Genomic DNA, 17,024 nt, shown 5'->3' with positions numbered 1-17,024 from the left:
GCCCTCACATAAACAAATGTGTTTTTAAGTTTATTAGCATCTTTAACTCCAGAAAAATGTGACAGCAAGAGCAGAGTGACATGACACAATGCATAAATGCGCTTTAAACACTTATATTCAGCAGTCTACATGTGTCTGTTGCCTCATTACAAACAAACGCATCAAATTTCACAATACACACATTAAACTAATAGAAGAGAGTGTTAAATATGCCACACACCTCTTTGGGGGGTGCCAAATAATTTTATAATGCATATACCCGCAATTTTGTATTCTTTTAATGTTCTGGACTCTTATTTTTCAGCTGTAAATTTCATTCTAAGGCAAATATAAAGTGATTAAAACGTGTTTTTGTTTGTTGTTGAGCAGGTGGCAGATGGTTGTCTTGTATATCCTGTGGTAAATAAGTGAGCCCATTTATTACCATCTGCTGTGTTCTGCTTAAACTGTGTTTTCATGCCTCCCCACAGGGTCCTGATCACTGCTCCACTTTGCATTTTGGCTTGGGTCCGAGCGACCCGGTTCTGGGAATCTCTGGTTCTGAACTGGAGGTGGACGTTGAATATACTTTCCGCCTGACTGTCAGCAAAGATGGCATGGCCCCCGAATCAACCACCCAAACGGTAGATAATACCAATTTTTCCACACCTGATGTGTTTGTATTAGCATTTAATACAATCCTAATTATCAGCTGGTAGGTGTATTTATATAAAGGGATGGTTATCTGCTCATTGCGCTGTCATTATTTTCCACATCACTCAATTGAAATTAAAATATAACTTTATTGTGCACTAAATACCTTTGTGTATTCAGAAAACACCCACAATTGTTTCTGCGGATAGCTGAGTCGTATGTAAATAAAGTCGTTGCTATTCTCTTCAGTGCAAACGCACCTTTTTTCTATGCAAATTATTGAACACCAAACATTTACATTTAAAACCTCAAATGTTTTGAATGCTGCAGTTAGGATCGTGCTGTTGCCGCCCTATTGAAATCTGGCGGGAAACTGAATTTGGCTTTTCTAGTGATTATGAGCATAGTGAATCATCAAAAGCACATCCTCCACCAACTCGCTTCTCTAAACTGTGACATGCAAATAGTGTTTTTGTGCTTTTCGCCTAATATGCATACCTTAAATAGAGAAGCGTGAGCTAAAACAATTGAGTGTATGCAAATGAAGGAAAGTTATGAGCATTCATTATTCATTGTTAGTGAATTCTCGCTATTTCGTTCTGCTGTGCTCAAATTAGTCACTATTAGTATTCTAAACTACTCATTCTTATTCAGCATGCGCTCTGTTTAGCTATAATTAACCGACTTGAACAGGTGAAAAGGCGTTTTTGCATAATGTGAAATATAATCTTGCTTTTTACCTTGTGACCTTTGCATTTTTAGCTACATCTGATAGCTTAATATCAGTATTAGTCAGTATTCAGTATTAGTATATGAAGCTATGGAGTTTCTTTTAATCCTTAAAACAGTTTGGTATGTTTATTGTATTAAAAAAATCTGATTTTTATTTAAACATTTATTTAAAATGGAATAAATACACAAATATTATCGTTTGTTATCTTGTTATTATTATAATTATTTTCCAGAAGATGACAGTTTATCAAAATGTTTATTTGTTTGTTGTTATTGTAAATCAGAACATATGTATTGTGTTAAAAATATTTTAAATATGTAAAAAAAAAATATATATATATATATATATATATATATATATATATATATATATATATATATATATATATATATATATATATATATATATATATATATATATTTATTTATTTATTTATTTATTTATTTTTTTTAACATATTTAAAATATTTTTATTTAAATATTTATTTATTTATTTATACAACTATTCTGTCTGGTTCTTAAATCTGATTGGTTAATATATTTAAGTAATATCAGCACCCATACAGCCTCTTTACCCTTTGTGTATGACTCCGCCCACATACAGCCAGCAAAAAGCAGACACTACAGATCTACAGTTTAAAAGATGCTTGCTCAACTGTTTAACTGTCAGCTTATGATTTGAATCCAACGCGGAAGAAAGTAGTTCCTCATACAAAAGGGTTTTTGAGACTCTCCATGTTTGATTTTGTTTTTATATACACAATTATGCCGTCAAACTGTTGTATAAACGCGATATCACACGAGTAGCAGTGCAATATGGCTGTATATCGGCACTGGTGGGAGGCGTGCAAAAACCCTTTTGTATGAGGAACTACTTTCTTCCGGATTCAAATCATAAGCTGACAGTTAAACAGTTGAGCAAGCATCTTTTAAACTGTAGATCTGTAGTGTCTGCTTTTTGCTGACTGTATGTGGGCGGAGTAATACACAAAGGGTTAAGAGGCTGTAGGAGTTCTGATATTGCAGAATATCGCACGGCTATCAGCCAATCAGATTTGAGAACCAGACAGAACTGTTGTATATAATATAATATAATATAATATAATATAATATAATATAATATAATATAATATAATATAATATAATATAATATAATATAATATTTTACATTTGGTATCATATTTCCAACTTCAAGTGGTCTCTAATTGAGTATATTTCCTTATACTCACTGGACTGCCTTGACATGATGAACGTTAAAGGGAATATTTCATGTGATTTGACTTTGAAGGTCTGATTGCTTTAGGGATCCTGATTAAAAGGGTGGCGTGTCACGAACTCAATCATTACAATCCTTTTATTTCTCTCAGTAGTCAAACAAAATTCAGGATTGGTGTGTGTGCGATCAGCTCAGGGAGATCAGACACCAATGTTGTGTAAATATGAATCAATTAAACAAACGAGGAAAGTTTTAAATCTATCTCTCTTGCGTGGACAAACAGAAAATAACACTGAATTCATTTGCTTCTTCTCACAGGTGTGTGTGCAGAGCGGTCGCATCCCGATGGTTTCTCTGAAGTGTGTGTCGTGTAAAGCTCAGTCTCGCTATGAGATCAGTCAGAGTTCCTACGTTTATTTGGCCGGCCACTGCAGCAACTGCCACAGCTCACACAGAGGGGTGAGAACAACACTTAACATACTTTGTACATTCATATTTTTGTTTTTGAGGCTCCTACAACAGGTTTACATCCATCCAAAGTCAAACGACTCTTTGCTTACCATATGTATAAACTGCAGAATCAGCTTGTTTCTTCACAGTGTCTGGAACTGTTCGTTCAAGAAAACAGACTCTCTTAGCCCCACTTTTCTGAGAGCCTACTTTGTTCTGATTGGTCAGATGGCTCTACTCTGCAAATGTTCATTATCATATCAGGGGTGTATGATACTTATCTTAATTGTTATTTCAATGATAAGTAATCTCACAATATTGAGTATTCAGTTAGATAGAAAAGTAAAACATGGTTGAAAATTCACTGCTCCATGTGGAAATCAGACATGTTAAAGTCAGTACTTTAAGTTTGACATCATGTTTCGGGGTTTTGTTTATTGATTTAAAAGTTTATTTATGTCTGTAATGATGTTGTGTGCACATCTAGTAAATTGTCACAGAAAACAATTTTAAGCACTAATGAGGGTGTCAGCCAATCTAATTGCTTTATGAAAATGTTCTAGTTTAACTCTCATCTGCTGTTCAAAACTAGCCTAGAGCATCATCTGCTGTTCAAAACTGCCTAGAGCATCATCTGCTGTTCAAAACTTCCTAGAGCACTATCTGCTGTTCAAAACTGCCTATAGCATCATCTGCTGTTCAAAACTTCCTAGAGCGTCATCTGCTGTTCAAAACTGCCTAGAGCATCATCTGCTGTACAAAACTGCCTAGAGCACCATCTGCTGTTTAAAACTGCCTAGAGCATCATCTGCTGTTCAAAACTTCCTGGAGCATCATCTGCTGTTCAAAACTTCCTAGAGCGCCATCTGCTGTTCAAAACTGCCTAGAGCATCATCTGCTGTTCAAAACTGCCTAGAGCATCATCTGCTGTTCAAAACTTCCTAGAGCACTATCTGCTGTTCAAAACTGCCTAGAGCATCATCTGCTGTTCAAAACTTCCTAGAGCGTCATCTGCTGTTCAAAACTGCCTAGAGCATCATCTGCTGTACAAAACTGCCTAGAGCACCATCTGCTGTTTAAAACTGCCTAGAGCATCATCTGCTGTTCAAAACTTCCTGGAGCATCATCTGCTGTTCAAAACTTCCTAGAGCGCCATCTGCTGTTCAAAACTGCCTAGAGCATCATCTGCTGTTCAAAACTTCCTAGAGCGTCATCTGCTGTTCAAAACTGCCTAGAGCACCATCTGCTGTTCAGAACTTCCTAGAGCGTCATCTGCTCTTCAAAACTGCCTAGAGCACCATCTGCTGTTCAAAACTGCCTAGAGCATCATCTGGTGTTCGAATCTAACCTGGAGCACCATCTCCTGTTCAAAACAAGCCTAGAGCATCATCTGCTGTTCAAAATTAGCATAGAGCGCCTGTTCATTACTAACCTAGAGCATCATCTGCTGTTCAAAACTAGCATTGAACGCCTGTTCATTACTAACCTAGAGCACCATCTGCTGTTCAAAACTAGCCTAAAGCGCCATCTGCTGTTCATAACTAGCCTAGATTGCCATCTACTGTTTAAAACTAGCCTGGACCACCATCTGTTGTTCAAAACAAGCTAAGAGCGCCATCTGCTGTTCAAAACTAGCCTAAAGCGCCATCTGCTGTTCAAAACTAGCTTAGAGCGCCATATGCTGTTCAAAACTAGCCTAGATTGCCATCTACTGTTTAAAACTAGCCTGGACCACCATCTGTAGTTCAAAACAAGCTAAGAGTGCCATCTGCTTTTTAAAACAAGCCTAGAGCGCCATCTGCTGTTAAAAAACTAGCCTGGAGAGCCATCTGCTTTTCAAAACTAGGCTAAAGTGCCATTTGCTGTGAAATAAAACAAGCCTAGAGCGCCATCTGCTGTTCAAAACTAACTTACAGCGCCATCTGCTGTTCAAAACTAGCTTAGAGCGCCATCTGCTGTTCAAAACTAGCCTAGAGCGCCATCTGCTGTTCAAAACTAGCTTAGAGCGCCATCTGCTGTTCAAAACTTGTTTAGAGCGACACCTGCTGTTCAAAACTAGCCTAGAGCGACATCTGCTGTTCAAAACTATCCTAGAGTGACACCTGCTGTTCAAAACTAGCCTAGAGCGACATCTGCTGTTAAAAAAACTATCCTAGAGTGACACCTGCTGTTTAAAACTAGCCTAGAGCAACATCTGCTGTTAAAAAAACTAGCCAAGAGCGACATCTGCTGTTCAAATCTAGCTTATAGCAACATCGATTCAAGAGAGAATATTGATGCATTTTGAAAATGTATAGAATCAATGCACAATCAATATCTGGACTGATTTTTTTTTAAACGTCTGTGCTATTAATTGCACACACTTTCCAAAATATTGAGATATCATTTTTTGTCATTATTGCACACCGCTGTGCCATATTAAACAGTGATGCATACATTATTAATGGTGTCAGCATAAATCAGCATATACTGTAATAAAGTCAGAAAAGCAAACATAGTGACGTTTCCTGTCGCTTCAGCTTTGCGAGGGCATCCTGAAATGAAAATCGTGCTGCAGTTTTCAGTCCATGTCCATTAGCGTTTTGGCTTGTGAGTGGCATCAAATTTTAATTTGCGTCTCTGAGCTTTTCAGAAAGCATGGAAAGCCTGATATACTTTGTCTGCAGCAATAGCACAGTCCTCATATAATCTGAATGCTGGGAATGACATATTTGGGTTTTGTGAGTCACCCGTGCCTTATTTCTTAGAGGAAACATGCCGTCATCATTTATAGAAGAGAGCTGTACATGGAGAGCTATCAGTATGATGTCATCCGAGAGACGCTTGTGTTTTTTTTTTCATGTACATTCCTCTTGATTTTGTTTCCGAGCGGCGTTCTCCTAATGTTTAGACTGCGACTGGAGTGATGTTATGCTTATGGCAAGCAGAGGGAGGGAAACCTGAGTGGGCGTTTGGGATGATGTCATCATTATGATGCGATGTGTTCCACTGCATTAAACACTAACGACCTGCCAGACCTCATTAAACACACACTCGCACACATTTGCTTGGTGAGCGGGCGGTCAAACACTCGTTCCCCTGAGCCTGAGATCATAAATATTAGGGTAAATCTGCTTATCTGGTGGTTCAAACACTCGCTGTGAGATGAGATGATGAGTGCTGATGTGGACTGATGAGGATTGAGGTCGATGTAAGGTCGCTGGAGGAATCTGCCCAAATCTGCTTGTGTTTTTGCACATTATAGGAAGCCTTCATTTTAATAGTACATTAAATGGTGGGTAAATAGTTGCAGTTTATCAGTGGTTGGCACTGTCACCTCACAGCAAGAAGGTCACTGCTTTGAGCCCCGGCTGGGTCAGTTGTCATTTCTGTGTGTAGTTTGCATTTTCTCTTCATGTTGGCGTGGGCTTCCTCTAGGTGGTCCGGTTTCCCCCACAGTCTAAACTACTAAATTGTAGTGTATGAAAGTGAATGAGTGTATGGGTGTCTCCCAGTACTGGGTTGCAGCTAAAAAGGCATCCACTGCGTAAAACAAATGCTGGATGAGTTGGCAGTTCATTCCGCTGTGGCAACCCCTGATGAATAAGGGACTAAGCCTAAGAAAAATTAATAAATGAAATTTTTTTTTAAAAATTCTTATAAAATATTAATAAAATATTTATTATTTACAGTAATAGAGAAAATTGTGTATTTTAAAGTATTATTGAGACATGAACTAATATTTTGATGAGGAAACCTGCTCATTAAAAATCAACATTTAATTAAAAAAAATAAAAATGTAATGCATGAATTTGTAAATTTTATATGTAAAAATGATATAATAATTTAAATAATTATGTAATCTATGCACTATTTCACATTTTAAAATACATACATTTTATATGTAGTCATTTATTATATAAAAACTTTTTTTAATATTGTTTGGAAATATTAATGTATTTTAATAATTTGAATGACAGAAAATAAATAAAAAATATATTAAATAACATGGAAATACAAATGCAATCATCTAGTGTAGGCATTTAAAATTTATATTATTATTATTTTTTATTTATGTGTATATATATATATATTTTCATACAGCTGAAGTCAGAACTATTAGCCACCCTGAATTATTAGCCCCCCTGTTTTGCTTGCTCTGTTAAACTTCATTTGGAAAATATTTAAAAAAGAAAAAAAATTCAAAAGGGAGTTTAACAATTCTGACTTATTATATTATTCATATTTTTTAACATTTATTTAAGTTCTATATAAATTATATAACATATATTATCATTATTTTTTATTTTCAATGATTAACATGCTTGTAAAAGTAAAAATAAAATTTGTAATAAATTCATATAATTTAAGCATTTTTAAATATTTTATTATATTATAATAAAAATTATATTATTTAAAAAATGATGTCAGTAAGTTCTTTTAAAGGGCTTATTTCTAAATTCTATACCTTATTAATGAACTCTGATTCCTCAGTTTATGATTCCTTGAAGTCACTATGGGAACCTCGGAGTTCTGTTTAGTCCTGAAGATTGGTCCAAGATCTGTCATGGTACTTTTCCAGAATGTACCTCAATTTCCAAACATAAACGAAATTTTAAGTTTTTCCACACAATATGTTTTACACCTGTTCGTCTGCATAAAGCGTTCCCAGCCTGTTCCGACCTCTGTTTTAAGTGCAAAACCTTCAAGGCTACATTTTTTTCATGTATTTTAGTGCTGTTCAAATCCAACTGTTTTGGAGAGGGGTTCATTCTCCAATCCAGGAGATAATTGGAAAACGTTTTATTTTCTTCCCCTCACGTTTTTGTTGAATGACATTCCTGAAGACCTTTTTGACTCAGAGCTCAAACCTCTGTTTACAACTCTTACATTTCTGGCTAAGAAATGTATATTACTAAATCTGTCTCCTTCTCAAATTCCAACTATTTCCATGTGAATTTCTCAGTTGTCAGTCTTTATTCTTTTGGGAAAAACTAACCTATAATCTCAACCATGAATAATAAAAATAATACATTTTAAAGTAATAAAATTTACATATTTCCATCATTTTTGTTGTCAGCGGTGGACGGCGATGACGCGGCGTAACGAGACGCTGGTTCTAGATCTGAATACCACAACCACAGGCAGCGACAGCATGCGCCTGGTGCTTCGGCAGGGCATCTTGCGAGACAGAGAGTCCTACATCTTCAGCCTCCACGTCACCGATGACGGGATGGACCGAGAGGGTGTGGCCTACATCGAGCTCCACCCCAACCTGCCACCTGACGGAGGGGCGTGTTCTTTGTGGGCGGACGGGGGTGGAACTCAGGTGCAGACGCTGCTGGAGAGAGTGCACTTTAACTGCTCAGGTAAGGCTGAGGATCAAGCATTGACACCTAGTGGTTGAGCTGAGTATTGCAGTACATATTCAAACTACCGAAGAGGGTTTTTTCACTTGGTGTACTGGCATTGTACCTTACCCGTCAGATTATGCTACCAACACTGTATTTTATTGGTTCTGAGGTTGGGTTAGGGATTATGTAGAGCGATATTACAACTTCATATCACACTGCTCCACGTTAAAATTTACACTGGTAACAAAATCTGATGATTAGCTTATTGCGTCATCAAATTGTGCTAACTACTTTTTGAATGGGAGGTAGGACGATCTGACGAAAATCGACAGCGATTGTTAACAAGTATGGAGTCCCGCAAAGGAGCTCCGGATGAAAAGTTTTGTTTCGTGTTTACCTCATGGTTAAAGTTTTTGCATGTTCCTGCCTCAAAATGAGCGAGTTTGAACCACTTGTACATTAAAAAAAGCATTCAGAAAAATCACCAGTAAAGAAACTCAACACAGAGGAACATTAACACCTCACTGCCAACTAGTGTTTCGGAAGTGTTATTGCACACAGAAGTATGAATGCACAGCTACGCGTGTTGCATGCACCGTTGGTCATGCCGATCACTTGACGCAGAAGTATAAGCCAGGTTTAAGCTGCTCAGCTAATGTTGACGTTTGTGATATTTATATTATTTTATGGACCATTTTGATGGATGTAAACAATAACTTTGGTTGTAAGGTATTTCCTGTACTACATTTTTAATTTCCATAGCTTTCAAGAATCCACAAAGGTCCACATATTGATAAGTTATGTGATGGCAGCCATTTTAACATCAAGATATAATTAAATTGTCTCTTGTTAAAATTATGAAACAGTTTGGTAACAAGCAGAAAATGTTTAGGGGCCAGTGACATTGCCACATTGAAATTGTCTATATTATGTCTCATTTTGGAAGCTGCTACTGACCCCTGGAGGCATTTTCACATAGATTGAAGCAGCCTCAAATGAAATATGCTGTGTTTTCCATCAAGGCAATCCTGGGTGCTTAAATATAATTGGTTAAACTGGCAGTGGGCTGCTTACAGAGGTCAAAACACAGACCGACATTCTGACAAGGAATGCACATCTTCAAAGCAGAATAACAGACTTTACTATCGTTTTTTTTTTTTTTTTGGGTTAAACGTACGTTTACGTAACACGTTTAATTATCTGCCAAGGTATTATAAAAATACTTATTTTCAACCATATTTATAGTTTTTTAGAAGTCAGTGTGTTAATCTTAAGTATATCTATAAGCTAGTGTGCTCAAAAACAGTGACAGTTTGCATTTAGACGATATAAACACTTCCACCTGAATGGATCAACAGTATTTTTGTCATCAATCATCACATACTTCAGTTTCTCTAATCAAATCTTCTGACCAATCAAATGCTCTCTAGTGTCTGCCATGCCCTGCCCTCTTCAAGATGCTCCTTATTCATTTTTTATTTGATACGCTTGAGGTGGCCACCCTTGCTGGCAGAGCGGTGAGAAAAGCAAAACAGGCTGTTTTTTTAAAAAAGGGAGGGGCTACTATATGCCCCGCCCTCTATTTAAGTTTCAGTTAAAGTTTCAACATGCATCGAACCAAAAGGCAAATCTAAAAACACTTTGTAGGACTTTTAAACATAGTCTGTAGTAGGGTTGTCACAATACTGGAACAATACTGGATACCAATCGGTACAGAAATTAAAATAAATTTCCATTTCCTGCTAGCATTTGAGCAATGATCAGCGTTTTAAAGTCGTGATTTACCAGCGGATCACTCATATGTCAGCTTGAAAACAAACAAGCTGATCGACGTGACTTTGAAACACTCCAGTGTCCCTGAATCTGTGGTTACACTCTGTAAACAGAGGTGAGTTCGGTGAACTGATGACCTCCACGGCCAATCACAGTTATTTCTGTTGAGCACATGAACACAATGGCTGCGTCCGAAACCGCCTACTACTCAGTAGGTACTGCATTTAAATTTAAACGTACTACTCGGCCGTTAGAAAAGTACGTTCTATACAGTATGAATGTGAAAAGTATAAATGGAATTCGAACGTAGTACATCCGCCATTTTGTCATGGTCACGTGACCTACCTGCATCAGTTCCGTCGCCTCACTTCCATTCATGAATTCTCTCACGGGGCATTACGGGATAGCGCAGCGTGCATGGGATGCGCACTTCAGAATCTCGCCGGAAGTAGTAAGTCATCCGGGTACTTCTCGCCTACTGATTTTCAAATTCTGTGAATTCGGACATACTACTCGCCTCGCATACTGATTTTAGCGTACTATATAGTATGGAAGTATGCGGTTTCGGACGCAGCCAATGGCAAATCAGCTCTTTTAGAGAACGTGCTCAACAGTGCTCAAATGTTAACGGGAAATTGACATTTTTTAAATTTCAGTATTGATTGGTATCGACTTCCAGTATCGTGACAACCCTAATCTGTAGTGTATTGAGCTCTAACTGGCATCTTGTTTTCAGGTTACACTGATCTGGATGAGACAGAGTCTCCGCTGGTCTACAGTCTGCTGGTCGTGCGCTGCTCTGAGCTCTACTGCGAGGAGTTCTATGTGTACAAAGGCACCAGTCCAGAACATTCAGCCTTCCTGCCGCCCGGCTTCAGCTCAGCCCAGTACAGAGTGTCTGTGCTGGTGATGGTGGAGGACCACCAGGGGGCGTCAATCCTGGCTCGCAACACGTAAGACACAGTTTAGCTTTATGACGAGTGTTGGTTGTTATTAGTTACTGTCATTAAATTAATTCAGGGTAATTTAATTATGGTTACTTATAATATACTTAAATACTGTACATGAATTCAACAGTTCTGTATCAATCAGTACAGAGATTTTTTGGTTATATAGTTGTATATTGTTTTGCAGAATAATGTTTTTCAACCAAAGAATGTTAAATTTATCAAGATTACTGCACGGGCTTAAGAAAAAGCTTAACTGTGTGAGTAAAATATTAATGGAAATTAAGGTATGCATTCAGAGAAGCAGAAATATTGTGTATATATATATATACTCTCACTGGCCACTTTATTAGGTACACCTTTCTGGTACCGGGTTCAACCCCCTTTACCCTTCACAACTGCCTTAATCCTTCAAAGCATTTAACAAGGCACTAAAAATATTCCTGAGATTTTGCTCCACATTGACATGAAAGCATCACACAGTTGCTGCAGATTTGTCGGCTGCACATCCATGATGCGAATCTCCCGTTCAACCACATTCCAAAGGTGCTCTATTGGACTGTGGAGGCCATTTGAGATCCTGAATTCTAACAACTTGTACATGTTGCGCTGAAATGATGCTCAATTGGTACTAATAAGCCCAAAGTGTGCCAAGAAAATATCCCCCGCACCATTACACCACCATTGTTGATACAAGGCAGGATGGATCTATACTTTCATGTTGTTGATGACAAATTCTGACCCTACCATCCGAATGTTGCAGCAGAAATCGAGACTCATCAGACAACCTTTCTCCAATCTTCTATTGTCCAATTTTGGTTTCTGATTAGAAATTTGTGTTAACGAGCAGTTGGACTGGTGTACCTAATAAAGTGGCCGGTGAGTGTATATAAATATGTATGTATAGATTTTTTTGTTGTCATATGTTTAGCATTTTGTACAACAAAAGAATGTTAGATTTGTCCAGCAATGGCACATGCCTGAGAAACAATGAGATAGGTGATTTGTCAATATTTGCAGTGTGTGAAATATGGTGTCACTATTGTGAAATGTTTTTAAGTGCTATTAAAAAAAACACATTTAGCGTTTAGTCTGTTTGACTAGAATTTAGAGTTTAATCTCTGTTGTCGATATTTGTTAAGACTTATATGGATTTTTAGTAGTATTGAGTGAAGTTTATAAATTACTTATTGAGTAACTTTTCTTATAAAGTAATTGACCCTTCACTAAGCCACACCCAAAAACCGCCATCCACCAATTGTGGCTTAGCAACCGTAGCTATGCGCAGGGGCTCTGTCAAGCCTTCAGGCGAAGGAAACAGTCCAAAGCGTTGTGCTTATGGATTGTGCAAATCTGATACTCGGTATCCTTAAAGTTTAGACGGGAATCGGGATGGTGGAATTTTTTCCCTTTTCAAAACCAAATACGCAAGAGGAGAAATGCCAGCGTGGATCAAGCTGTGTGAGGGCCGCTAAAGGAGCGGAGATAAGTTGCTTTTGTTTTGATATTCCTGACATTCAGTGATAGACCGACGGCAATAACTCCTCTTACCCTTAACAGATCTAAACTGTTTAATACAAAAACACAAAGCAGGTTATGTTTCACAGCTGTGTTTTTCTGTTTTTTCGCTCGACATTATGAGCACTGCTCCGTTTAAGCCTTCGCCGTAGTAACTATTAGTCATATTAGTCATACTAATAGCGAATATGTCATAATGACATGAGTAATTGATCAGGAAACTACGAATCTGCGAATCTGTTGCTAACTTTACTGATCTTCATATTTCCATCTGTTTCAAGCTACGAATATTTGAAATTACAAATCAACAGAACAAAACCGAGATGTGATCACAAACTGAGCACTCAATATACTTTACCTGCAGCTGTTTATCAGTCATTTATAAAGAGCACACACACATACTGACAGTAATGCGTAACTTACTGTACATTGTTATGGTCAATGATGCTAATATTCGGCACAAATACAATAATCTCCCCTTTCTGGCTGCTCTTTTTATGAATGAATGATGTGGAAATACTGTGCGTGTTTCCTCGTAGGTTAGTAATGCTATTTTTCATTACACAACATTAGTCGATCAGACTTTTTGGCTAAAAATAAAGAAATCACAGTTTAATTAGTTATTATTAGATTATTTGTAAATTTCACCTCTCCTGCTGAGCATGAGCTAAGCTAGCTTTAATTTGGATGGATTTATTCTCTAATCGGTTGCCTATTATGTGGTGAATATACCCCTGTAATGCACACTGCAGTCCTTTTTTGTCTGGCTTTCTCGGATTTTGGATCTCACCTGTTCGCCAAAACTGACATTATATATCCCTGGGAATGTCTGACACCGGCGCACACACATTAAAAAAGCCGTGCCAGGCACGAAAGCTTAACTGGCGTACAGTAACTAAGGAGGGCGGGGCTTAGCGAAGGGTCAATTTAAATATTTACATTTACATTTAGTCATTTAGCAGACGCTTTTATCCAAAGCGACTTACAAATGAGGACAAGGAAGCAATTTACACAACTATAAGAGCAACAATGAATAAGTGCTGTAGGCGAGTTTCAGGTGTGTAAAGTCTAAGAAGCAAAGAGTAATGTAAGTTTTGTTTTTTTATTTATTTATTTATTTTTATTTATTTACTTTTTTTTTTGAGTACAGTTAGTGTGGAATCCAGAGAGGCAATTGCAGATTAGGAAGTGAAGTGGAGACTAAATAGTTGAGTTTTCAGTCGTTTCTTAAAGACAGCGAGTGACTCTGCCGTTCTGATGCAGTTAGGGAATTCATTCCACCAACTGGGCAGATTGAATGCGAGAGTTCGGGAAAGTGATTTCTTCCATCTTAGGGATGGAACCACGAGGCGACGTTCATTCACAGAACGCAAGTTTCTGTAGGGCACATAGATCTGCAGAAGTAAGAGCAGATAAGAAGAAGCAAAGCCAGAAGTCGCTTTGTAAGCAAACATCAGAGCTTTGAATTTGATGTGAGCAGCAACTGGCAGCCAGTGCAAACGGATGAGTAGCGGAGTGACATGTGCTCTTTTAGGTTCATTGAAGACCACTCGTGCTGCTGCGTTCTGAAGCAGCTAAAGAGGTTTGATAGAGTTAAGGCTGATTTATACTTCTGCGTCAAACGCCGGCGTATGCTACAGCGCTGACGCATAGCCCTTCGCCGTGGCCATCGCCGTCGCTGACGTGCACCTCTCAAAAAATGTAGCTACACGTCGCAACGACGCGTAGCGTAAGCTCTGTGATTGGTCGGCTTGGTAGCGCTGACGAGTCTGGGCGGGACCGAGAGCCGCGCGAATGGCGTGAGCGATTGTTTACAAGTGTGGAGTCCCGTGAAGGAGCTCAGGATGGAAAGTTTTGTATTGTGTTTACCTCATAGTTAAAGTTGTTGCACGTCCGCCGGTTCCTGCCTCAAAATGAGCGAGTTTGAGCCACTTGTACATCCCGGAAGTGTTCAGAAAAAGCAAAAAAGCAGAGAAGAAACTCGACACAGAGGAACATTTACACCTCACTGCCTACTAGCGTTTCAGAAGTGTTAATGCAGACCAACAGAGACAGCGCGCAGAAGTATAAATGCACAGCCACGCGCGTTGCCTGCGCCGTGGGTTACGCCGGTCACTTGACGCAGAAGTATAAATCAGGCTTTAGTTGGAAGCCCGGCTAGTAAAGAGTTGCAATATGATACAATACAATACAATATAATATTTAAAATAAAATTTTAATGATGTAATTAGCAATAAAAAAACATTTAAAACCTACCCTACACCGCTCATGACGAGTGTTGGTTGTGCGTTTTTGCTAATAAGTGTGCATGTGTGTGTCTGTCTTTGTGTGTGCATGGATGTGTGTCAGGTCGATGGAGGTGGTGCTCCCAGTGGTTCCTGACGGGTTTGTCTCGCTTCCTCATTGGCTGAGTAATGTGACGGCCTCCACTCTGCGGGAGCTGCTCCGTCAAGGAGACTCTCAGAGGGTCCGAGAGCTGTCCCTCGCCCTCATCACTGTCCTCAATGAGGTGCTCACTAAACACGCACACAGTAGATCAAACTCACCTGCTTGAGAGTCTCTAGTAGTCTTGAACACCTTGATTAGTTGGATCAGCTGTGTTTGATGAGGGTTGGAGCAAACTGTGCAGAGCAGCAGCCCTCAAGGAAATGAGCATTAGATGCACAGATAGAGACAGCCAGCTGTAGATCAGGTGCCCAAACTCGCTCCTGGACGCCCGGGGTCCTGCAGAGTTTAACTCCAACCCTACGTAGACACCTGAACTAGCTAATCAAGCTCTTACAAGGTATATTAGAAACACCTGTGTTCACATAAATGTGTGTGTGTGTGTGTCAGTATGAGCAGGGTGTGTCCCGCAGGCGTGAGCGTGTGTCTAAATCGGAGCGTCAGTATCGAGTGAGCATCAGAGGAAACATCACCAGAGCTCTGACCTCACTGGACCTCACCACGGTCAGCGACATCCAGCAGACCTCCGCGGCGCTCGCCCAGTGCACAGTGAGTGTGTGACGTCCTCACATTCACACAGTAACACATGTGCAGAAGAGTTCCTCAAGTGTGTGTGTGTGTTTTCAGGCTGTGAGTCGTGAGTTTGTGTGTGAGGAGTGTCAGAACAGCACTCTGGACAAACTGGAGTCCATGCTGGAGATCCTGCAGACGGACACCAAACAGGGCACAGTCACCCCCACTGAGATAGCAGACAACATCCTCAACATCATGGGTATGACACACACACACACACACACACTCATAAACACACTTTCTCACACTCACACATACACACTTATATACATACATACACACCCATGTACATACATACACACTCACACACTGACACTTATATACACACATACATACTCTATCACACACATGCACAAACAGTTAAACACACATTCACGCACACACACACTTTTTTTAAACACTCGCTCTTTTAAACACAATCATACACACCCACACTCAAACACACTAATAAATACTCATACACACACTCATACACACCCACGCAAACACCCATACACAGGCACACGTTTTTTCAAACACAGACACATACACTCTTACACACTTATACACACTCACACACACACAAACTCTTGCACACACAAACAAACGTATACACTCATAAAAACTCATACACATACACTCACACAGGCACACAATCATACACACACACATACACACACACACTTTTTCCAAACACACACATACACTCAAACACAGACACACACACTCACAGACACATGCATACTTACACTCACACACACACACACACACACACACACACACACACACACACACTTATGCACACACCCACACTCATATACACACTATCACACAAACACACACACACTTTTTCATACAGACATGCACACACACTCATACATACACACACTCACACAGGCACATGGCCATGCACACACACATATACACACACTCAAACACAAACAGACATACACACTCTTACACACTCACACACACACTTACAGTCTCACACACACACTCACATACAAAGGCACACAGCCATTCACACTCATGCACACACACACACACACACACACACACACACAAACACGCACACACACAGACACAAACTCATACACAAACACACTTTTTCAAACAAACACTCAAACACAAACAGACACACACACACTTAAACACACACATGCACACTCTCACACACACACACACATGCACACACCCACACTCATACAGACTCTTAAACACACTCACATAAACACACACACTCACATTCATACACGCCCACGTGCTCACACGCACTGATACACAGCGACACACAGTTTTACACTCGTACAAACACCCACACTCAAGCATATACTGACATACAGTCTTACACACTAACACACACACATTTACACACACTTTCTCACACACACCGACCCACACTCAAACACATACAGACACACACTC

The 17,024-nt window shown here is 39.2% G+C and overlaps 1 protein-coding gene across 1 annotated transcript in view; it reads left to right on the top strand.

The window, feature by feature from the left end:
* Window positions 1–17,024, top strand: part of pkd1a (polycystic kidney disease 1a) — a 158,726-nt gene that overhangs the window by 82,023 nt on the left and 59,679 nt on the right. The window contains exons 19-25 of the mRNA XM_087237787.1: window positions 471–623; window positions 2,900–3,040; window positions 8,091–8,379; window positions 10,874–11,090; window positions 14,952–15,111; window positions 15,438–15,596; window positions 15,675–15,819. Coding sequence (XP_087093913.1) covers window positions 471–623; window positions 2,900–3,040; window positions 8,091–8,379; window positions 10,874–11,090; window positions 14,952–15,111; window positions 15,438–15,596; window positions 15,675–15,819 — 1,264 coding nt within the window. The remainder of the gene's footprint in view (window positions 1–470; window positions 624–2,899; window positions 3,041–8,090; window positions 8,380–10,873; window positions 11,091–14,951; window positions 15,112–15,437; window positions 15,597–15,674; window positions 15,820–17,024) is intronic.

Source organism: Danio rerio, chromosome 1, assembly GCF_052040795.2.
Source record: "Danio rerio strain M-AB ecotype USA chromosome 1, GRCz13ab, whole genome shotgun sequence".
NCBI classification, from domain to species: Eukaryota; Metazoa; Chordata; class Actinopteri; order Cypriniformes; family Danionidae; genus Danio; species Danio rerio.
Note: the sequence above shows the minus strand (reverse complement) of the source record. Positions and strands in the feature narration are given on the sequence as shown.